Source organism: Euprymna scolopes, chromosome 40 (assembly GCF_053919585.1).
Source record: "Euprymna scolopes isolate OS-2025 chromosome 40, ASM5391958v1, whole genome shotgun sequence".
In the NCBI taxonomy this organism is placed as follows: domain Eukaryota; kingdom Metazoa; phylum Mollusca; class Cephalopoda; order Sepiida; family Sepiolidae; genus Euprymna; species Euprymna scolopes.
The window spans coordinates 42,302,058-42,328,138 of record NC_136521.1 but is presented as its reverse complement, the minus strand read 5'-3'; the positions used below and the strand labels follow the sequence as shown (position 1 = coordinate 42,328,138).

The following is a 26,081-nucleotide window of genomic DNA, read 5'->3' as shown; positions in this document are numbered from 1 at the left end:
ATATAATACATAAATTAATAAATAAATAAAAATATAATAAATAAATAAAAATAAAATAAATAAAAATATAATACATAAATAAATAAAAATATAATACATAAATAAATAAATAAAATTCTAATAAGTAATATAAGAGAATAAACAATTAATTAAAATAATACAAGAATATTACAAAACCTTTTAAAATAAAAAGACAATATCATAAAACTAAATAAATGATGAAAAAATATAAAATTAATTAATATAATAAAAGAATGTCATAAATTAATTAAAATCATGAAAGAATATAAATTAATTAAAAAATATAAGAATAACATAAAATGAATTAAAATGATAAAAAATATTCTAAAATTGATTAAAATAATCAAAGAATATCATAAAAGTAATTTAAATAATAAAAAATATCATAAATATCATGAAATTAATTAAAATAATAAATTAATATCATAAAATTAATTAAAATAATAAAAGAATATCATAAAATTAATTAAAATAATAAAAGAATATCATAAAATTAATTAAAATAATGAAGGAATATCATAAAATTAATTAAAATAATGAAGGAATATCATAAAATTAATTAAAATAGTGAAGGAATATCATAAAATTAATTAAAATAATGAAGGAATATCATAAAATTAATTAAAATAATGAAGGAATATCATAAAATTAATTAAAATAATGAAGGAATATCATAAAATTAATTAAAATAATGAAGGAATATCATAAAATTAATTAAAATAATGAAGGAATATCATAAAATTAATTAAAATAATGAATTAAAACACTAAAAGAATATCATAAAACTAATTAAAACAAACATAAAACTAATTGAAAGATTAAGAAAATATCACAATAAAATAATAACTTTAAGGACAATAGAAACATTGACATTATGAACGTTTTGTCTTTAAAAAAGAGTAGTGTTGAGGCGTCTCATAAAATATAGTCCTATAAAATTAAGAACACAATTTCAAACCCACAAAACTGATTCTATAATCATTTGATAAGTTGCCTGTTTACATGATAGATGAGGATGAGAGAAAACATCACTAGATGTCTTGTTCCACCAAATCTATAAAGAGAGTAGAAATAAACTAAAGTTTAAAGAAGGCAAAAAAAAAAAAAAAAAAAATAGAAACTCAATCCTATAAAATTCTAAACATATATTCTAAAACTCTTAGATATCCTTTAGTTTTAGAAAATTGTTTTTTTTTTCAAAGTCAGTAAAGAAGGACAGTAAATGCAAGCTTTAAAAACAAAAAAACAAAAACTTGAGTGCCCGATGGAAATATATATATATATATATATATATATATATATATATATATATATATATAATTTGAGGTTTCTATTTTTCAAAAGTAGGGTAACCAATGAAATATAACAAGGTTATTACAAGAGTGCTCAATACGGAAGTAGAGCAAGAAACATTTTCAATTTGTCTTACGTAAGCAGTAATTTGTTGCTACACAGTCATGAGCATGTTTCGGTCTTCTAGGCAACAAATGCTTATTTGCGAAAGTGGAATCCCAAAATGTTTTGAATTCCGCTTTCGTAAATAAGCGTTAGTTGCCTGAAGAAGTTTCTAGTTACCAAACACTAGAAGACCGAAACATGCTCATGACTGTGTAGCAACAAATTACTGCTTATGTAAAGACAAATTGAATATATATATATATATATATATATATATTCAATTTTATGTAAAGACAAATCAAAATAAATAAATATATATATATATATATATATATATATATATATATATATATATATATATATATATATATATACTAGCCTGGGTACCTGGCGTCGCCCGAGTGTTTGGAGGTGGGTGTTGAGTAAAAAAAAAAAAAAGTGGTAGTAGGCAGGCAGACTCGAACCCATACCATAAAGGAGGAAAAGAATGTGAAAAAAAAAATGTGACGTGTTTGCTGTTGCGCCCATAGCCAAACCGAAAGTGACGTAGGTTTAAATTAAGACTAGACAATCGAAAAGAGGGGATGACTTTTGAAAATATCTGCAAAATAAGCGACCCCTCCCTGTAGAAAAGTGCCCAGTTGAGGGTGAAAGAATGAATGTTTTTGGCCAATTTTTCGATATTTGTCGTCCGAAGGGTTGAGCTTCAAAACGATACCTGTCTGTTGAAAGTTTTAGTTTTAAACATACATACATGCATTTAAACAGACAGGTAAGATTTATATTATAGATAACTAACCGTTGAATAACTTATGTTCTCGAAAGGGCATAAATGTTCATCTGATCGATGAATGAAGGATGACTCGTGCTGAGACTTTGTTTAAAGTGAAGCTGGTTTGCGAAAAGCCAACTTCACTCTCGGATCCTAATCAGCCTGATCCAGTGGCAGGAAAGGATCGGTACACATGAAGATTAGGTGGGATGAAGAAGCTGCCAGAAGCATCAGCATACAGCACCTCATATTCCGAAATGGTCACTCATCATGGACTGGGTCCTGGATATGACCTTAAACTATATTCGATGGTGAGACTCAACACCCTTTAATTGCCATTGCTCCCAGGTCTACTCTAACCCGGAGTGGTAGTACCTGTTAGGGTCCCAACTATGGGTTGAATAGAAACCGCGAATAAAAACAAAACAACTATACTCTATTAAAAAATTGTTCTTCAAAATCACTGGATTCGGCATTAAATAACCTGAAAAGGGTTGATATGCCATAAAACAAAAACAACCAAGCAACCAACCATCATGGACTGGCAAGGTTCAATGTTGTTTAACTTTGATAATCTAATGAGAGCGTGTGTGTCAACGTTATCATGCCCTCATTTTTTTTTTCCAGGGGAGTCACCACTTATCAAGGACCGAAGGCCATTCGAGAATAAGGGTTAATGAGTATATGGTGGTCACTGGGACAACAGCGTAGTTATTGTTAGTGGTGAAAATTGGGTATAATTTGATTATTTAGGGGTCGGCTAAACAAGAATTCGTTTACATTGGGTTTGAAGACAGCCATATTGTAGTCAACTGAAAAGCAGGGAAACGGAACAGAGTTCCACAGGCGGGCGATTCTAGAAAAGAAACTTTGTTCATGGAATTTGTAATTTAGATTTAGGCACAGATAGAGAATGGGGAAAATTGTTTGATAGTAGTTGTAGCTAAGTGAGTGTGTTTTTGACGCCTTTGCTGTTGCATCCATCGCTAAACCGAAAGTGACATAGGTTTAAATTAAGGCTAGTCAATCGAAAAGAGGGGATGACTTCCGAAAATATCAGCGAAAAAGTGTAAGAGAGAGTCAGAGATGGTTTTGTGGCATGATTTGAATCTCCCGACCGAAGGTAATCGTGACTCCCTGCACTGATGATTCCCGAAAGAATGTAGGTATTAAAAATAATTATAGTATTCTATATATTTCATGGCATAATTGTGTTGACACACCGGTTCTCATCAGATAACCGAAGTTAAGCAACGTTGAGCCTGGTTAGTGGGTGACCACTTAGGAATTCTAGGTGCTGTGTGTGCTAACTGCTTATCTCAGCATTTGTTTCCAGTCGTCCTGTACATACACTTCGCTTAGTACTGGTATTTAACAATGTCGAATCAGGAAAAGTGTGGTTGGAGATTGCACGCCTCCTGCCACAAAAACCTTCACACGCAGACACCCCCTACATGAGTATCCATAATCTGTCAAAGACTGAAGGAGTCTATTATATCTATCTATCTATCTATCTATATATATATATATATATATATATTTCATTAAATAAGATAGACGTTTTTTGTCTATTAATTCTATTTTCGATCCTTTCCAACTTTCGAATAACGGTCTTCACTTCTGGCAGGAACTGCCTGATGCAGTCTCCATATTTATCATAAGTCCGAGTACTTTCCAATCCTTCAGGATTCATCGTCAGAGATAAATTAATTTAACTGGTTTTGACCAATTTATAAAGTTTTTTATTTTTTTTTTTTTTTTACTCAGACTTATGATAAATATGGTGATTACATCAGCCAGTTTCCGCCAGAAGTGAAGACTATTATTCGGAAGTTGGAAAGGGTCGAAAATAGAATTAATATCCAAACAACGTCTATTTTATTTAATGAAATATGCCATAGAGAAAAAATGCTGCCTAAATATACATACATACATACATACATATATATATATATTGGCTTGGGAGAGATGCTAGTCTAGCGGCACTGATGAGTTGTGATGCAACGAAACAGGACTGTATGTCGATGACTACAAATATATATATATACATATATATATATATATATATATATATATAGTAAGTTATAAAATATATATGGCGACTAAGCTAGACTGAATATTCCGCGTTTCCTCCACTCTAGGACTCTTCAGGCTTATGCATTGTAGCTTAATCGCCATATATATTTTATAACTTACTAACTATCTCTACCTATGCATTGAGCACTTTTGAAGTAAATACTTAAAGTTTACGCATAAATTTATACTTTCGTATATTAATTTTATGTGAGTAAATGAAGTAGTTATATATATATATATATATAGAGAGAGAGAGAGAGAGAAAGAAAAAGAGAGACTGACAAAACTTGGATATTTTGTGCATCATGAGTTGATATTTGACCTCTGCCCTCTAAAAATCATCACCTTTTCAGGAATGTGGCACATTCAAGTTTTCTTCAACCCCGTCCACCATAGCACATCACTGTACACCATAAGAATGATCCAACTTTGTAGTGTGGGACTCACCTTTCTTTGATATACCCCATCCCTCACCATCATACTTGTATTTTTAAGATAATCCCTACTGATACCTGTTGGTCAATATCTTGCTATTAAAGGAGAGAGAAGGGCGGAGGGGTTTGGGGGCAAGAGAAATAGAGAAATGAAAGTGAAGTAGTATAATGAGAAATAAGGAGATAATCTAAAAAAAGGGGGGAGGAGCATAGGAAAAAAGGAGGAGTCAATCCGGATGGGAGTGATCTTGCAGTATTGTAGACACCTCCCATTTTCAGCTTAATATTTTGTCCATCATTTCTTGTAAATGAGAGCAAGAGGGAGAGACAGGGGCAGGGGGAGAGATGAAATAGAATAATGCTGATTTTTCAGAATAGCCAATAAAACAAAAAAGGGGTGAAAAAATAAATGTTACCAAAGGCAAAATAAGTTACTCTTCTACCTACTTGCATATTTTTTTTTTTTTTTGAGTGTACAACTACGCTATAATAGCGAAATTGGGAAATCGAAAAAATCGATTAAAAAACAACACAAAACAATGGTGTCTACTGGCATTTTGTGTCAATTTAATCTAAAAGCAATGATATCTACTTAATTGGCATGTCAGAAGTACTTAAATATTACCGCATTATTTAAAAAAACAAAAAAAAACACTAGTTTTTAATCTTTATTGTAAAAAAATGTAGCCTTATTTCTTTGGGTGTTCATGATAAGGGAAATAACTCAGCTATTCTAAAAACAAGGCAAAACGCAGATTTTATTTAAAAAATTGGCACTATTTACCTCCCTTTGGAATTCTCCAGTTTTTTTAGTGAAAATAAAATATTTGACTAATTTTTGTCAAAAAATGTTTTCTTTAATAATTTTTTCTACTTTATAATAAATTCCATAATTTTTGAATATATGTATTACTGTAACATAAGTAGAGGCCATTGGTTTGCCTTTCAATTTAATATAAAAAATTCGAATTTCGTTATTAGAGTGCAGTTGCACTTTTTTTTTGTGTTTTAACTGATTTTAAAGTGTTTTTTTTTTTTACTTAAAAATAAAGGAGGTCTAAAACCTGTCAAGTTAGAATAAAAAACAAAATAATGGTCTCTTAAGCCTTGATAATGCGAAAAATGTAGTGTTCTTCCAATATTTTGTTGAATTTTCGATTTTTGAGCGATTATTGAGGACTGATTCTGACTCTAATGAGACCACCATTTTGTTTTTATTTTTTCATTCGAACTTGACAGGCTTTGGATGGCGAGCAATGTAGTCTGAAAGCAATGTTTTCTAGGAATATAAATGATTATATAGTAATATTTTCTTTGAATAGTGTTTTCTATTTCCTCCTCTCCCCCATAAAACTTGCTTCTGGAAGGATTTTATTCTGAGATTAGTGTTTTCTGAGAGTCATGCTGTCTCTCTGTAAAATTTTCTTCTGAGATAAATGTATTCTGAGAGTAGGAATATATATATATATATATATATATATATATATATATATATATACATACTTGTTTATTGTTATATAAACATGGTCACATCCTGCTGCTACAAATAGCCACTTGTTTCAATCAAACAACAGGTTATTCATTGAACTTTTGAATAGTCAAGTCGCTGCCTGATGATATCTGTTGTTTGATTGAAACAAGTGGCTATTTGTAGCAGCGGGATGTGACCATGTTTATATAACAATAAACAAGTATTATCAGCTCTTTTTATTGAGCACTATCTAACAACCTCGTTGAATTCATTAGTTCATTACTTTTGAATAAAAAAAACCTGAGTATATATATATATATATATATATATATATATATATATACACCTGTAGAATTATATTTAACAACTTCATTAAATAAATCAAAGATAGTTGATATGCTGTAGAAGAAATCAAACCAAATCCATCATCAAGGGGAATAACTCTCTTCTCTTAGTTTTTTCATCTTTTTCGCACCTTTCTATGATAATAGTTGCTCTCTCTCCCTCGAGCCCCTTCCCCCTCTCTCTTTCTCCTACACATCTTTTATTTATCTCATTCTTTTCTTTTCATTATTTTTTCTGTCTCTGTCTTTCTTCCCCCTCCTCTCTCTCTCTCTCTCTTTCACATACTTGTTCTCCTTTTCTCTCAGTAATTCTCTTCTTCTACTGGAGTTTTTCTCTCTCTCTCTCTTTCTCTCTCTCTCTCTTTCTCACACACATTAGTTCTTCATTTTTCTCACTCTTTCCTTTTTTTCATACCGTATGATAGTTTTTCTTCCTCTCAAACCAGACTAACTCTTCCACATTCTCCTCCCCCTTCATTACTCTTACTTTCTCATAATCCTCTTTTTCCTTATTCTCTCTCTCTACCTTCCCCCCATCATCTCTCTCTGCTTCTCTCTCATAGTTTATTTCCTCATTTTTATTATTCTCCTCCCCTTTTCTTACTTATTCTCTCTCATGTTCTCATTTTCTCTCTAACATTTTCATGTCTGCCTCTCCACAATGACTACATAACACAAGATCAAGTTTAAAGTCAGGTTTGACTATTACTAAATATTACAAGGCCACTCCCACCCGGATTGGCTCCTCCTTTTTCTCATGCTCTTCCCCTTTCTTACTCTCTCTCTCTCTCTCTCTCTCTCTCTTTTCTCCTGTTACTTCTTTTTCTTGTTTTCTCTCTGGCTATTTTCTCATTTCTGTCATATTCCCTCTTTCCTCCCTTCATGCACTCCCACTCCCTCAAAGTTATCTCCTCTTTTTTCTCATGCTTCCCCTTTTGTATTCCCCCCCCCCTCTCGATAATCCTAGATTTTCTCAATCTCTTCCCCTTTTTGTTCTAATATTCTACCAATTTTACTTTTTCCGTCTTTCTTAATGATAGTCTCATTATCTTTTATGCTCCTCCTTTTGTTTCTCTCTCTCTCTCTCTCTCTCTCTCTCTCTCTCTCTTTCTCTCTCTCTCTCACACACATAAGTTATTCCCTACTTTGTCTTATGCCACTCCTTATCCTAGTGTACTATCTCAGGTGATCTTCACAATTCTCTACTCCTTGATGACCTTTTTTTTTTTTTTTTCAATTGTCTCCACCTCTTTATTTTTTACTGATCAACTTCTGATTTCTCTAACCTCTCCCTCTCACCATCTCTCATCCACTCCTGTTTCTTCTCATTCCTCTTTTTGGTGCTTATTCATTTCTAATAGTATTTTCAAGTTAAATTCAATTTTTACAACATATTTGTTTATTAGATTGTTAAGTGAACGCACAGAATAATTACAAAACACCTTCCCTCCCTATGTTAAGAATCGATTTCTGAATAATAACGTTATCATTTCAGCACAGTAATATAGGTGCATAAGTACCCTCTTTTTCTCTCTCACCCTCTCTCTTTCTCTAACCCATCCCTGTATCTCTTTCTCATTGTCTCTCTCATCCACACTTCTTTCTCTCCCTCTCTCACTTAACCTCTAATCCCTCTTTCTTTTTCTCTTATTTCCTTACTTTTAGCATCGTCCTCCCCTTCCTTGACAACTTTTATTTTTCAATCCTCCTCTTTCCCAATCATTAGTCTCCCCCTCCTCCCCTCCCTGCCCCCATTCTCTCTCATTCTCCTCCCATTTTCTGATCACGCAGTTTTTCATCAATAGGTCTCCCTCTCTATTATCGTTCCCTCCATCTACTTCCCTTTCTCCCTTCCACAATCTCTCTTTCTTTCCCCCCTCTCTCTCTCTCTCTCTCTCTCTCACCTGCCACCCCTAAGACCGGGCTTTCCTCTTCCTCCCCCCTTCCTTCTCCTCCTCCCCCTTCTCGATTGCATGACCCACCGCATGTTACCTTACTCTTCTCTTTTGTAGATCGCAGCCATAATGCAATCCTTTGGCGCTGGCATTGCCAGGGAGTCTGTGTTTGTTCGGGACTACGAGGCAGACTTCACCAAGCTCCTCGCAGGTACACCACCATGGGCAGATCAGGGACCAGGTGCAGGATGCTTTGTTTACTAATAAATCTCTACCTACCTATCTATCTATCCACATATATATCTCGCTCTTGTGCAAAGAATATGATAATCATTGCATTTTGACTTATATATATCTATCGAATAACATTGGTAAGGAATAATAATTTATTTATAATAGTACCAACTTATAGACACCACAAAACTGAGCAAATCTATTAAAGAATCGGGACATTTTTAAAGCAAAGATTATAACGATCAAATATACTAATAAAATTATAGGCAGTTATAATGCAAGCCTAATAAACTAGAACTAATTATACACACATAATAATAAAGAGCTATAAGCCATTCAATTTTTATGCATACTTAATATCATAGACTTAATATCAAAGATATCACATTAACATTCATAATGTAGGCAAAATATCACAGACATTAATATTGTAGACCTAATATCACAGACATTAATAATGTACATTTAATATCACACATTGATAATCTACATTTAATATCACACATTAATAATGTAGACCTCATATTACAGGCATTTATAATATAAGCTTAATATTAAAGGCATTAATAATGTAGACCTGATATAAAAACATTAATAATGTAGACCTAATATTACATATATTAATAAAATAGATCTAATATCACAGACATTAATAACATAGACCTAATATTACAGACATTAATAATGTATGCCTAATATTGCATATATTATGTAGGCCTAATATCACAGATATTAATAACATAGACCTAATATCACCTATATTAATAATGTATGCCTAATACTGCATATATTAATTATGTAGGCCTAATATCACAGATATTATTAACATAGACCTAATATCACAGACATTAATAATGTATGCCTAATATCACAGATATTAATAACATAGACCTAATATCACATATATTAATAATGTATGCCTAATATTGCATATATTAATTATGTAGGCCTAATATCACAGATATTAATAACATAGACCTAATATCACAGGCATTAATAATGTAGACCTAATATTACATATATTAATTATGTAGGCAAAATATCAGACATTAATAACGTAGACCTAATATCACATTAATATTAATAATGTAGACATAATATCACAGACATTAATACAGTTTATCTAACATGTGGATTCCTTATAATGAAGGCCATAATAAAACTGGACTAGAAACACAGATATTTATGACACATACATATTCATACCAAAGTAATTACAGATTTTAAAATACAGATGACATAATTAAGACATTAATAACACCTAATATCACATATATAATGTGAACACTAATAATGAAATAAAACATTTGGAAACTATGCAGACCTTGATATAATAGACCTTATAACATACACATTAATAAGGTAGGCATTAATAAGATAAACCTAATAAATGAAGACGTTCATGACATAGTTCTAATATCACAGACATGAATAACACAAACCTAATATGTATATTAATCAAGTTGACTTATCTGTTATGTTATTACAGTCAAAGTAGATAGAATGAATATAGAGACAATCTTATCAAAAAACTATATCGATTATTCTCTACATAGCAAACTCTCTAATAAAATATATACATATATTCATCGTCTTTAATACCAGTTCATTCAGTTTTATGAGGAGTGGTTCTATCACCTCACAACACTATCACATATATTAATTATGTAGTCCTAATAAGATATTCCGTAATTATGTAGAAATAATATTATAAACCTAATAACACACATATTAATAAGGTACATGTTAATATAAACCTAATAAATGTCGATAGTAATAACATAAACCTAATAATATATGCAGTAATAAATCAAGCTAAGTGGCATATACATTTTATGAAATGTTGATTAAACTGATTTTAAAATACAGACCTAATAGTTTATATATTAATAATAATAATACATACCTAATATCATACATATTAATTATGGATAGCTAATAATGTAATAAGAAATTAAACAATTATGCGGGTCTTAAAACCATAAACCTAATAATACACACATTAATAATACAGACCTAATAATTCGGACGTTAATAATGCATAGCTGACATCACATATTATGTAGGCCTAATAATGCAATAAAACATTTGCCTACTATGCAAGGCTTAATATCACAAACCTAATGATATCTTAATAATGCAAAAAGTAATAATGTAAGATAATAAATGCAGACATAATAATTTAGACATTAATAACGCATACCTAATATCACATATATTAGTTATACAAACCTGATAGGGCATACAAGCCTTAATATCACAGACCTAATAACACACACACATTAATAATGCAAGCATTAATCATATAAACTAATAAATACAGGGTGGAACAATAAATTTGTCGCCTTAAATAAAAAAAACACTACAGCTTTATTTTAAAACTTTTATTGAAAAAAATCAATTCAGGTAACTTGATTATGTAACAGAGCTGACATCTGTTCAATGTAGCTGCCTTCAGCCTCAATCACTACCTCAATACGGGTTTGGAACTGGGAGCATGCCTTTTCTACAAGCGCCAGTGGGAGCTCAACAAATACTTGGCGGATGGCAGCAATCAGGTTGGCTTTGATGTTGTGGGAGGTCATGTTGGTGATTTTCTTGACATATGACTAAACGAAGTAATCCAATGGGTTCAGGTCAGGGGAGGAGAAAAGAAAGTGAAAAAAGGTACAAAGTACTTCTAAAGTCAAGCCTGGGTCACTTTGGACTTGTGAGTCGGCACCGACTCCTGCTACCACACCCAGAGTCTGCCAGCAGTCACCTAATTGCAGAAGGGGATCAGCACACTCTTTAGCACATCCAAATACACTTTGGTGATGACTTTCAAGCTGACTTTAAAGATATGAGGTGATATGATGTGGCTCTCACTTGAAACCACACCAAAGACTATAACCGTGGCTGGAAACTTCATTGAGCTATGTCCTCAAACGTTGAACTATCCGAATTTGCCTTTTGAGGGTGCTGGCAATGGTCATGTTGTCATGACGTGGATTGTTAGATAGCAATTCATCTCCGATCTCGCTTGTTAAACATTGTGTCACTTTCAGACATTATAGAAAGCGCCTATCGCTCTTGGGATTTGTACACAACTGGCAGTGGCGTACCTATGTAAAATAGCGCCCATGGCAAAGTTTGAATGTGCGCCCCTTCTTAATAATTTATACCTTAGATATACCTAACCTACATAATATAATAATACAGGCACAATTTTAACGAAAGATAAACCATGAAATGAATGCCATTAATTACGCATATGTTCAATGAATGCCATTAATTACGCATATGTTCAAATTTTAATTTTTGTCAAGCAATTTTTGCGCCCATGTCAGAGTGGCGCCCATGGCACGGGCCATGCCTGCCATACCCTAGATATGCCACTGACAATTGGCCAACTAGTAGATGGTCTGCAACAAAAAAACGGTTTCTAGCGTGACAATTTTCTCATTCCATCCTGTAATAAATAATTAATAACGCCGATTTAATAAGTGATTCATTAATTATGTATACCTTAATACCATAGACCTAATAGAACATGCATTAATAAGAGAGACACTTTTAATACAAACCTGATAACACAGTCCTAATAGTACAAATCATAATAATGATGATCGTAATAAAATAGTTAACAATTCATAACTAATAAGTTAAGACATTATTAATAATTAATCTATTTATCACAGACTATTATCCTCATCTTTCTTAGATGTTGTTTCACGACGTTTCGGACAACTATTCCTCTAGCCTTCGTCAGGTGGTAACCACGATGGGATATGAACTCTGAATCTCGTGGCGCAGTGGATAAAGACGTTGAATCTCTACAGTTCCAGTTGAGAATTGTCTCACAATAGTGGTTTCAATTCTACCCAAAGCCGGCCAGAGACTTACTTGACCAAAACGTGGTGAGACGACAATAACTATGGATGGCAGTAAATGCTGAGAATTCCGTTAAGAGATTCGGAGTTCCTATTCCGTCGCGGTTACCACCTAACAAGGCCAGAGAAATAGTTGGCTGAAACGTTGTGAAACAACAAATAAGAAAGATGAAGATAATAGTCCGCAATAAATAAATAAAATTAATAAATAATACTCATCTCAATAATGAATTCCAATTAAATAATATATTAATATTATTAATAATAACGCAAACTTCATAACACAAACCTCTACTTTTGATGAGAAATATTTAAAAATCTTTACGTTGATCTATTTTCTTGTCCTTTTTTATTTTTTTTTTTGAAGAATTAAATTTTTCCTTACTTGGTAATTATTACTATAAACTAAACGACTCACTTTTGTGGCCTAGGGCCTCAAGATCTAGAGCAGCATTCCTGAGCAGTTTTCACCCTTGCAAAAAGCTTAAAATAAATTACATGTGTTCATGGAACCAACCCTGCACAAAAAACGAAATTATATACCATTTTTTTTTTTTCATTTTATTTTCAGCAGAGATAAATATCATAGTATATATATATATATATATATATATAAATAAATGACAAAAGTCTATATTCCAAATTTCAAGGTGTTAACCATCTTACCGTTTATTTCTTTGAGTACATTGACATGCACAATTCTTGACAGCAGCTATTTTGTAGAAAATAAAAAAAATATGTAATCACAACTTCTCTCCCAATTTTCAGATTTTGTTATTATGCCCATGTGCCTTTATTTCCTTTTTAAAATTGATAAGCACATTTTCTTCTGATGAGTTAAGGGCGAAATAAATTCATTGATTGATATAATAATTAAATAAATGGTTTTGTGCTATGAAACAGGTGCTGTCGAGAATTGTGCATGTCAACTTAAAGGAATAAACAGTAAGATGGTCAACATCTTGAAATTTGGAATATAGACTTTTGTCATTTATTTGTATATTTGTATATGGTCTGTAGTTACATCGAGCTTATTAAATTAAAGGATTGGTATAAATAAAAAGTGAAATATAATTGAATAAACATATTTTCACATAAATATATATCATAGTATATATATATATGTATATATATATTTTTTTTTTTAAATAATTGTTAAAGGAAAAATTAATATTATTTTAGTTTTACTATTTATGCACGACAAATTAAGGCATGGCAAATGTATGATGAAGCATGCCAACAACAAAAACAACTTGGCCTTCGGGCCGAGATCAAAGTGTAGTATCTGTTCCGGCAGATACTGCAAGCAAAGACCATATGTGGGAGAAACCTCACATATAAGACCTCGGTCAATGTAGGGGCAACCCTTCATACCAATTGTCACTATCCAGCTCCCCTACTCCCCGGGGAGTTGGTTCCCATTTCCCCTTCACTCCTCACATTAAAAATCGGCCTTGTGCCTAATTTGCTCAGTGGGTGAGCAAATAAATACCTCAAAGTGTAGTATCTGTTTTGATGCTGCACCTAAATTTCTTGTTCTCGGTTAGTGGAGGAGAAATCGTTCATTACTGAGACAATTTTTCTTATTTTTGTTCCTTTCCCCACATTAAGAAACGACCCTAGTGTCAAACTCTGCCCTCGTGGGGAGGCAAAGTAACAATAAAAATATTATATTTTCAAGATGGATCGATTAGTTTATTTATTTCTGGTTTGAGTCTCAACGGTTTCTTACTACTCGATCCCACGTTATAATTTAAGGGGAGTAGAAAGTGGATCTTGGGTTTACTTTTGACAGCCGCATTACTCTTCACTTCCCTTATTTTGTCCTTTAGTCCTCACATTCCATGAGCGATGTTTCTGACAAAGAGGGAAAAATTGCTGTTTTCTGGGCTAGATTCAATCTAACAATTATCATTGGCAAGTTTTTGACTTTGAAGTAGTATTTTTTTTAGCTCCTTATATCAAGTGGCTTCACGCCTTGTCTGGAGCGATTTCCATTAAAAAAAAAAAAAACTGCTCCTGCTTATTCTCTATTTGTGTGATATTTAGACACATTAAATTGTTTATACTATTTTTTTTTATTCCACTAAAAATCTTTGTAAAAAAAAATTTGTTAATGCTCTGACGAATTGCAAGCACTTGCACCCCCTCAACATAATTACCCCCGACAAACCTGACAAGCAGCTAAATCCCATCCCTACACAGTAGAGATCCCTAGGTGTAAGAAAGCCTTCTACTCCCATAGTTTCTTTTCCAGAACTGCTAGACTTTGGAACTCCCTTCTGGGATTCTGCTTTCCCAACTGTACTGACATGCAGAAGTTCAAGTGTAATGCAAACAGACATCTTGCTACTCAACTCTCTACATAATGTATCGGAAACTTATGTTCCCGATAGTAGCCCTCTACTTCAAAGTGGCACTGTGCCTTGTTTGGGGTGAAAATTGATTAAAAAAACCCAAATAAAACAATACTTTTAAAAAAAAAATTTCAGACTTAGAAGTTGTAATAGAAGGTATTACTCACGCAAAGGACCACACTTCTGTTCGACTGTCGAGTGACGGGATTCGGGGAAGGAAAAAGAAGAGAAAAAGATGGTGTAGATGGGTTCTTTATGTGGCAATAATCTGATTCTCTACACAAATAGAATCAGAAAGAGTCATCTATCATGCCTTAATTTGTCGAGATAGTAGAACCCATGCTTCTGTAAAAAGATATGGTAGTTTACTTGAAACCTTACTTGTAACTAAGTGTGTAGGTATTTAATGCGGAAAATACACAACGGAGAAAGAGAAGAAGAATAGTTAGACAATATATTCAATATTTTTTTTTTTATAACAACATAGCGATTTATTTTTCAGCAAATATATTACACATACTGTTATAATAAATCTTTGGGGGTTGCTTAAAGAAATGCACGAATGAAATATGACAGTTCTAAATAACAAGAAGACTCTTTGATATACTAATGCATCACCAAAAATTATGGAAAATTATCAATCATAATTTTTATTAATACGATACCGTGTGTGTTATTTTCTGTGTCACACTTACATCCGGGTCGTTTAATTGTTATGTACTTCCACGACTAAATTTACCAAGAATTCTTCATAAGTTTTGGTTTTGGTTTCAATTATAGTTGAAGGAACTCAAGTTATATTTATATTTCATAAGTTTTTATTTCGGTTTCGATTCAAGCTAATGCACCCAAGTCATATGGATATATTTTTTTTTATTTTTGAAATCACAACTTTATAATATATAAAAATCGATAGAAGATTAATTCTATGATAATATATACGAAATCTGCAAGAATTAAAATATCATATTTAAGCGTACTTTATGACAGGGCTTTGCCAGGCGTTCTTGCTAGCTTTGATAATACTTTTGCAGTTTTAACAAAAAAGCTACAATAATATCAGAGTGTCTCCATTTACACTGAACATCTACAGAATGCCAGAATCAATATATTACATATGAATGAGTGCCCTGTGGAATTTCCACAGGTCCCGCTGGTAATTTTTATTAAGACTAAAACTCAGTTTTTCCATATATTTCCGTTTCTACATGTCTGATAAATTACAGACTGACTTATCTCCCTTTATTGTAACTCTTCTAAATTAAAGAAATAAAATCAATTCGAGCTTATGTAGAAACAGAAATAGACGATTCAATGATTTTTATTTTAAATTATAATTCTTCTAGATAATTTTCCATAATTTTTGGTGTAGATATCTATTTTTACCTGATATGTAAATATATCAAAGAGTTTTCCTGTTAATTTATCTTGAACTGTCATTTTCAAATATAAGGGCTTAAATTATTTAAATGAGTTTCAACATTACATCCGAGCTATTTATTTTTTTACTTAAAACCATGTTCAAAAAAAAAAAAAAGGATGATATTAAATAAGTTACGCATAGCAAATTGAATCGAAACATGAACCGATGATCAAAAGTACATTAGCTTATCGTGTTTGTTTTTTGGAACACTTCGGAACATTTTCTGGGCTCTTATGGTCTGAGAAATCCTGTTTGAAAAACTTATCTAAAAGATACCGTTTTTAAAAGGCATTTTACACAACAAGAAAATTCAAATGGGTTTTGGATTATTCTGACTACTGTTCTCACCTTGAATACTATTTTCATAACGTTTTGCCCAATGTAACCTCTGACCTTTAAGTACATCTTGTCAAACTCTGGCATCTTTCTGTCAGACTCGAGAATCTGCACTGAATTTTGAACAGAACCTTTTATTCAATCTATAGGGATAGCATGTTCTCGTTCTGTCAGCCATTCTTGAAGTTGATTACCATAATACTTTGTGGAATCTTATGGTTCGTGGGGGATCCTGTTTGAAAAAAAACTGATCTAGAAAATACCATTTTTAAAAGACATTTTTCACAACAGGAAAATTGAATGCGTTTTGTATTATTTTGGATTATTCGGACTACTGTTCTCACCTTGAATGTTATTTTCACAACGTTTTGGCCAATGTAACCTTTGATCTTCCTCAAGTGTATCTTGTCAAACTCTGGAATCTTTCTGCCAAACTCTGGAATCTTTCTGCCAAACTCTGGAATCTTTCTGCCAAACTCTGGAATCTTTCTGTCAGACTCTGGAATCTTTCTGTCAGACTCTGAAATGTTTCTGTCAAACTTCAGAATCTGCATAGAATTTTGAATAAAACCCTTGATTTACTCCATAAATAGTAGCATGCTCTTGTTCTGTCAGCCATTCTTGAAGTTAAAGGTTCAATTCACTGTGAGGACAACACTCCAAATACAATTGCGAATTACTTTGATGATGATGATGATTGTGTTCGTCCATCACTTGCGTAGATGACCATGATCATGTATTTGTTTTGTGCGTTCGGAGATGGCTTGTCAGTCTGATCTGAGCTTTGAAGTATCTTCCAAATGCAGCGTTCCTGCAAGAAGCAAGAAGATCCTCTAGGAGGAATGCTGATTGCTCCGTCTTTTTTTTTTTTTTTACGAAGGAATCACCACTTATCAAGGCACAGAGGCCAATCGAGGATAAGAGTTAATGAGTGTACAGTAGTCAGTGGGAAAGTCTCGTAATAATCGTTAGTAGTGGGATTTTGGTAAATTGAATTACTTAAGGGGATAGCTCATCAAGAACTTGTTTACGTTGTGCTTGAAGACGACCATGTTGTAGTCAGTTGAAAAGCAGGAAAATGGAATAGAGTTCTACAGGCGTGCAGTTCTAAGAAAGAAGCTTTGTTCATGGAAACTACATTTAGGTTTAGGCACGGATAAAGAGTGGGGCAAATTATTGATAGCGGTTTCAGCTAGACGAATGTCTTTCATGAAAGTCAGGCCGGGGGAGGAAGGGCATAAATTGAAGCTCTGATGAGCACTTGCGATGAAAATAATGATAAAGCAGAGACAGGCTTGCAATGTCTCTTCTGTGGGAAAGAGGTTGCAGGGAAGAAAAAAGGCATCTCCCACTAGGCTACGAAGTCTGTTTTGAACTCTGTCAAGGCAGGATAAGTGGTTAGATTACAGTAGAACCCCGGAATATGCCATTAAAAATTAGTAACAGAGTACAGTATATAATACACATGTATATAATCAAATAACATTATAAGCAACACTGTAAGGGCAAATACCGTAACCAGGGTTCGGAAAAACATTGTGTTCCAAATTGTAAGCTGAAAAAACGTATCCTAGGGTTCTACTGTACTTGGAAAAATTAATTCTAAAAGTGATATAATCCTGAAGGTTGAAGGTTCAATTCTCAGTGTGGGCAACCGAAAAATACAATTGCAAATTACTTCGAACATTTCTCCAGTCATAGCTGACGGAACGAGAGTATGCTATCCTCGTGAAGTAAGAGGGTCCCGTTTGAAATTCTGCTCAAATTTCAGAGTTTGACAGAAAGATTCCCGAGTTCGATATAATACACCTGAAGAAGGTCGGAGGTTACATCGACTAAAATCTTGTGAAAATGACACTCAAGCCCGAAGTATCCAAATAAGACGAAACATGCTTTCATTATTAAATAGTAGAAATATTTTTCTATGGACAAGTTTATAAAACTTGAAATTTAAAAATAGGCAGCTTTCACTACAATAAAATTCCGAAATAAAAAAAAAATGTTTAGTTTTCAAACAATAAAAGTACATGGGTTGTTAGAGAATTAGATTCTACTTCATTTTCTATAAAAAAAATTTATGTTTCTTTTAGTTTGTTCAAGAGTTTTCAAGTTGTTATTAAAATATTAGATAGTGGCGGTTATCTCCCTTCTGGTATAATACGGACAGATTTATTTCCCTTTGCTTCTTGTTTGATTTGTTCGGTGCTTGTTTATATTAGTGATCTTTTTTTTTAAAACCAACACATTTCCGATGGAAACATTATTACGTACTTATGTGTGATGGCGAAATTAGTGTAGATTCCAAAAATCATGAAAAATAATCCATTAGAAAAATAATTACAAGTAAAAAAGAATTTATTGAATTATCAAGCTTTATCGTAAGTTTTAATGTGGAAGAGTTATGCAACCAATTTAGTATTGCAGACTGACTTATCTCCCTTGACTTAAATTGAGGGCAGACATTTTTAAACAGAACGTAATTGTAGATGATATTTTGTTAAAAATACTTCTAGCACATCTATTGAATCATTTTTAGTTGTTTTTTTTTTCCTTTTTTTTTTTTTTTTAACTTCCGGCCTTTAATTTAAGTAAATTTAAATCAAAGGTTATCTCCCTTGTTTGTCATACTGAATTGGTCGCATAACTCTTCTAGATTAAAACATATGATAAAATTCGATAGTTTGATAAATTCTATTTTTAATTGGAATTATTTTTCTACTGGATCATTTTTCGTAATTTTTGGAATTGACACTAATTTCGCAATGACACATAAATACGTAATATTTTCATCTGAAATGCGTTGGTTTAAAAGATCAGCATTTGTTCATATATCGGCCATTAAAAAGTTAATTTGACATTTAAAATTTTTTTTTTTTTTTTCAACGTTTAGCTGTATGATGATTCAATTTCTGTTATTTATATAATTTTAAAATTAAATAAAATAGTTTTATACTATAATTAACTGCTTTAAAATAGTGCCGGGCAGCATTTTTAAAGATTCCTTTCAACTGGTAGTTTTTGAAAGTTTAATGACCTGCAAATGACGGCAGGTTTGGTTTTCTATTTTAGATAAAAGTCCAGAAGAGCTAACAAACTAGAACTCACAAACAAAACAATAAAAACAACAACTAATTGACAGAAAATGCAGTAATATTAAATCCTAGTTTTCCAGATTTCCCCCCGTATATCAAAAAAAAAAAAAAAACATAAAATTTGATTTTCTTAGTTAAAAATAAAACTACTTGATCAATTTATGTGATTTTTAGAATATGATATTTCCATTCTCTCACAAATATGTACATCATATAGATTTTTCTTTATTTTTGTTTTTTAATATGAGGGGGTTATTCTAGATAAGAACCCCAAAAGATATATATTGGTTATCTATCTGGAAAATTACATATGCTATGCTTATTCATTTATTTTGAGCTGTTAATTTTTTTTTTTTAATTTTGAAACTTGCTATCTTGCCGTCTGCACTCTGCCAGCAAAATTCCCACAATGCAACTGTCACTGCCAACGCCTCTGTCACTCCTATTCGCATTGTCACCTTACACCAATGTTGTTTGCAAACAAACCCATCCTTTTTTTTCCCATATTTATTTTCTATTTCTATCTGTGTTTTCTATTTTTTTTTGTGTGTGGGATGTAAATATATTTTGTATTTATTTATTTATTTTTAATTTTTAACTGTGTTGTGTGTTTGTCGTTGTTTCCTGTTTCTTCTAAATTAATGTCTTATATTTAAAAAATTTTTGTTGTTGTTGTTGTTGTTGTTGCAAAGCTTTCATTAAAAAATCAACTAAACAAAACCAGACAGTTTGAACTACATGCAAAACTACAATTTGAATTACATGCAAAATTCTGCAATACAGTCATGATGGCATATTAGCGAAACATCTTTAGCCTAACACTGTATATAACGTCACTCAAACATGTTACAATTTCCCACATGTAAACAAAACATCAAATTCATATTTTTCAAATTGATTGCATTTTAGAATTACAGCTTTTTTTGGGGTGGGTGGGTATCTAAAACCGTTCTTCTTTTTTGTGTTTGGAAAAAAGAGGTTTTAGGTTCATTAAAAAAATATCCAAAACAATTTATATTTTTTAGTTAAGTAAAAGGTTTTAAATTAATTTAATAAAACAAAGCAGTTTGTATATTTTTTTTCTGTTATGAAAATGAGGTTTTAGATTTATGAAAAAAAAATCCAAGACAATTTATATATTTTTTTTTAATAGCGCAAAAGTTTTTTTGGAGAAAAAAATCATTAAATTTTTGGATTATCTTCCCTTTTCGCTATTGTAAACGCTTCTGAAAATGAAAACAAATAAATACTTCTGGTGGCGAAAACTTTCATAAAATGAATAAAACACTCTCACTAATATCGCTATTTATCTAAAGTTAGGTATGTTTAGATTTAAATAGGATTTGCTTTCAAATTAATTAATTGATTATTATGAATTTTGGAACATGGCTTCTAGTTGTAAGGGTGGATAATGTGGGTTGTATTTAGTTTAATTTAGTTGATGTGATGTGGGGATGAAGAGAGAGTGAATGTCTTTTGTGAAAATTCGGATAAGTTGATTAAAAAAATTAAATATAAATAAACCACTATATATATATATATATATATATATATATATATATATATATATATATATAATCATCATGTGCTGTCCTTCGTGTCCGAAGACGACTTCCTGTGAACCATCATTCTCCACTTGTCGCGGTCGCGACTGAGGGTCTGCCAGGTTCAGTAGGGATCGACCTGTCCTTTAGATTTCGTTTGACGGTGTCACAAAACCTGAGCTTAGGTCTGCCTATGCCTTGTACCTCATCCTCCAGTTGTGAAAATAGTATCTGTTTTGGTAGTCGGGAGTTCTCCATTCTGTTTACGTGCCCGGCCCATCTCAGGTTTTTCCGGATGAGCAGGTCATACATGCTTGGGAGATTGACTTCTGATAGGATCTCCCTGTTGCTCACAAAGTCATACCACTTGACATTTAAATTCTGCCGGAGGTGTCTCATCATATAAGTGTTGAGCTTGCGGGCTACCAGTTTGTACACTGCCCAAGTTTCTGCACCGTATAAGAGTGACGAGAGGACGATGGCATGGTACACCAAGCATTTAGTTCTGAAAATCAGGTCTTTACTTTGCCAGACCTTCTGTTTGAGTTTTCCATAGGATATGGAGGCGTTAGCCATTCTTGTAGAAATCTCCTCGTCTATTTTGTTGTTGTTCATGACCATGGTCCATAGGTATTTGAATTTGCTGACATTGTAAAGCTCCTGGTCTTGAATCTTTATTGGCTGGCTTGTTGCTGGTGATCCAGGGGATTGTTGGTACATCATTTCGGTTTTCTTGATGTTAATCTTCAATCCGAAGGCCTTAGCTGATCCTGCGAAGCGAGTTATTATGTCCTGAGCACCCTCGTGACTATGCGCTACAAATGCGGTGTCAGCAAACATGAGCTCCCGTACGAGTATCTTTGTTGTTCCATTTGCGGATTTGTATATATATATGTAATTTTTATTTATATATATATAATTTTTTTACAAAGGAGTCACCACTTATCAAGGCCCGAAGGCCACTCAAAGATAAGGGTTAATGGGTATACATTAGTCAATGGGATTATAGCATAGTAATCATAAGCAGTGGAATTTTAAAATTGGATTACTTAGAAATATTTTGTTATGAGTTTTTTTTTTAAGTTGAATCTAATGTTTAAATGTGCACATAAAATATGACATTCACTTCGCCTGTAAAAAAAAAAAATCAATAAATTTTTATCTATATAAAAATTTTGAAAAATAGTTTGGCATTTCTGCAGTATACGAATAGTGGCTATCTTTTTTTTGGTTCGCTTCACTAAACTGTCGCCAGGTGGTGCTTTTCGGTTGTTGACCCTTCAATGTTGCTTTAATTCAAAAAAATGTTTCATTTGAATTATTTATTTGTTCAAAAAAAAAAAAAAAATAGCAACAATTTTACTTTATAAAAACCCAATATTGCTTTGATTACCAAAAAAAATTACCCCAAAAAATTGCCAAAAAATTTTTTTCATATATGTTCACGTGGAGGTTCAGTTTTCAATTATAACATTGTACCAAATTGAACACGAAATTTTTGACCACGATGGATAGATAGATAGATACATACATAGATTAGAGGTGAAGAGGGGGTAAAGAAATCTTCCTTTTTTTTTAACCCCTCTGTTTTAACTGCAACCTTCCGGTCTTTTTTTTTTTTTTTTGTGGTTACAAATTTCGTGTTCAATTTAGTACAATATTATAATTGAAAATTGAACCCCCCACTTGAAAAGTTATAAAAAAATTTTTTTTTTTTTTCGATTTTTTTTTATAAACTGAAACTGAAGTCTGTAATCGATGATATTAACAGGAAAAAAAAAAGTTTAAAAAAAAAGTGAAAATTGTGGAATTTAGAGGGGGGGGGGCACTCTCGACAACGTCCACCAAATTACTTTATAAAAATCCAATGTTGCTTTAATATCAAAATTGTTTTATTAAAATTATATTTTCTTACGCAGAGTTTTCGATGGCACTTCAACAGATGCCCCAATTTTATTCCAATTCAAAAAATGTTTTGAAAGACAAAAAAAAAAAAAAAAAATCAATGTAAATTTTTTCTGATCGAATTGATACTACCAATTCTTTTTATCTGGAATTTTTTACTATACAAAGTTTCTCTGATTGAATTGGATCAATCCTTGTTTGGGACAACTACATTTAATATTTGTAATTGGATGTTTTTCTTTTCTCTATGATGGTTATTTCTTTTGCCATCCCTTTTTGGATCATTTTTAAAAAATGTTTTGGGATCAGTAAAGATTAGAAATTGTAGGAAATTCAGATTAATTGATGCAAACCTTCAGTATATCTCATTAATTTATACTATTTCACGGTATATCAACCCTTAATTAAAAACCCTTGACAATTTTATTAATATATTACTTGTATTGATTGGACAAGTGTTCTTATCGAGTATTATTTGTGCAACGTTTTGGTCGGATTGCCCTTCGACCATCCTCAGGCATGTGTTGGTTGTGTGTTTGGAAAAGAAATGAGAAAACAGCAACCAACATGCCTGAGGACGGTCGAAGGCCAATCCAACCAAAACGTTGCACAAAAAACACTCAAGATGAGAACACTAGTCTGATGAGTACAAATAATATAAACAAGCAACCCTCATCTAAAAAATTCAGAATTTTAATTAGTTGTTTTGTTTTTTATGTCATAAGGTCGATTAAAAAAAAAGAAAGAGCTGATATACCGTAAAACAAAATAACCAAACCCATTTCCATGAATAAATTTTTCAAGATATAAAGAAATATACCATAGCAACTTTTTTAAACAAAACTTACTGGATTCGAAATTAAATGATCCAAAAAGAGTTGATATGTCATAAGGCATCCAAACTTTAAAAATTAAAACAGTTTGTGGATATTTTTAAGAAGGATGCTTTCTAGAGTAAATGTGGTATTTTGGTGACTGCACTAATTCTAGACAAGAGTGGGATTTAAACAAAAGATAACCAGCAACCCTAAGTTTTTTTCTCATGCTTTTGTTGGCCTTGTGCCTAATTTGCTAAATTGTGCAAATTTTTTTTTTTTTTTAATCTTATAACAAATAAATAAAAGTGCAGTATCTGTTCTGGTACTACACTTCATATTTCTGTCCTCGGTCAGTAAAGGAGAAATTCTCCTAGCCTGACATTATTGAAATTTTTGTCCCAATTCAGAATGCCCTCTTTATTGGGAGCTGGTTATTTTCCCCCCACATTAAAACGGGCCTTGTGTCTAACTCTGCCCTCATGAGGCGGGCAGTGTTAAATGGAGACTTCAAAATTACTTTTGAATTTCAAATTATCACAATAGAAAATAAAAGGCAGCCATTTTGATTTTTATAATTAGTAATTTTAAAAAATGGCTGACACACGTCTACTATCATGATACTTCGACAGTAACTTATTAACACGTAATGCATTTTTGGGCACCACTTTTTTTTTTTTTTTTTTTAAAAAAAACATTATTTTTTGCATGAAGGTAATTTCTGATTTAAATGGAAGTTTAAAGACAATTATTTTAACTCTTAGTCACTTGAAACCAGGCATATTACCACGTGACTGCAAGAGGTTACTATTTAGAACAATATCTACAAGGACATTATGTAGGGAGTTGAGCAGCAAGATGTCTGTTTGCATTAGATTTAAACTTCTGGATGTTAGTACAGTCAGAGAAACAGGAGACTGGGAGGAAATTCCAAAGTCTAGTAGTTCAAAGAGAAAAAAGGATTAGAGTAGAAGGCTTTCTGGCATCTAGGAATCTCTAGAGTGAAGGGTGGGATTTTGCTGCTTGCCAAGTTAGTCGAGAGTATATATGTTGAGGGGGGGAACAAGTGCTAGAAGTTCGTCATAGCATATTCCATTAAAGTACTTGTAAAACAAACACAGGAATGCAACATTGCGGTGATGGGGCAGGGGTTGGAGCTTGGTTGATAGTGCGGAACCTATTAGATTTGAGACACTTTTTTTTTTACCTTGTCTAAGAGTGAGAGACTAGTGGAAGACGCACCAGCCCAGATGTAGCAACAATACTCCATGCATGTGTGAATGGTGGCTTTGTAGAGATACAGGATGTTAAGTATTATGGTTTATTTGTTTTCTGAATAACAACAAAAAAAATATATATATAATAATAATTTTCCTATGCGCCCCCATTGTATCAAAGATCCTTTTTTTAATCTAAAGAAAAAAGAAGCAGTATGGAAATATGAGGTCAGGCAAAAAAAAAAAAAAAAAAAAAAATAGATGTCAGCTATTTTGAATTTTCCTTTGAGCTTAGCTTTTATAACTGTTTGCTTTTATATGTTATTTTAATCCTATTTTTTTTTTTTTATTATTCTTCCATTTTTTTTGTGTCGTGGCTTCTTTATATTTTTTGTACCTCTTTTTTTTTCTTCATCTTTCTGATATGAAGTATTTTTTCATCATTTATATAGCTTACTTGGTTCTTTAGTAGAATAGTGCCCCCTCTGAGAAATCTTGTTTACATCTGGCTTAGGCACACAAATGAATTGTAATACTAGACTTCAGTTCTAACCAGAAATTAATTTTTGATTGTATCGGCATCAGTTTTTTTTCTTCAATTTTTTGTATCTATTATATAAAGGGCAGTTGTCAGTGTGTTTGTATGCTTCTACGACCAGCTAAAAGTAAAAAAAAAAAAACTACAAAACTACAAAACAAAGAACCACAAAGCTGGTATATTCTTGATTGGTGTTGCCCGGGATGAATAATGTCTAAAATTTAGGGGGAAAAAAATATTCATTTCTGAGTGTCAACTGGGCCAGGTCTCGTCAGGAGGAAGCAGTTGTCGTTGTGTTTGTATGTACAACCAGCTAAAAGTAAAAAACAAAAAAACA

General features: G+C 32.2%; 1 protein-coding gene across 11 annotated transcripts in view; it reads left to right on the top strand.

Annotated features, from left to right (window-relative positions):
* LOC145265500 (ankyrin repeat and sterile alpha motif domain-containing protein 1B-like) overlaps window positions 1-26,081 on the top strand; it is a 903,976-nt gene that overhangs the window by 588,246 nt on the left and 289,649 nt on the right. For 5 of the 11 annotated variants that reach the window (XM_080121395.1, XM_080121391.1, XM_080121388.1 and 2 more), the window contains one exon: window positions 8,529-8,652. The exons of 4 other annotated variants lie outside the window; for them this stretch is intronic. In XM_080121395.1, coding sequence (XP_079977521.1) covers window positions 8,529-8,652 — 124 coding nt within the window. The remainder of the gene's footprint in view (window positions 1-8,528; window positions 8,653-26,081) is intronic. 2 more of the 11 variants (XM_080121394.1, XM_080121390.1) reach the window with 1 other exon arrangement.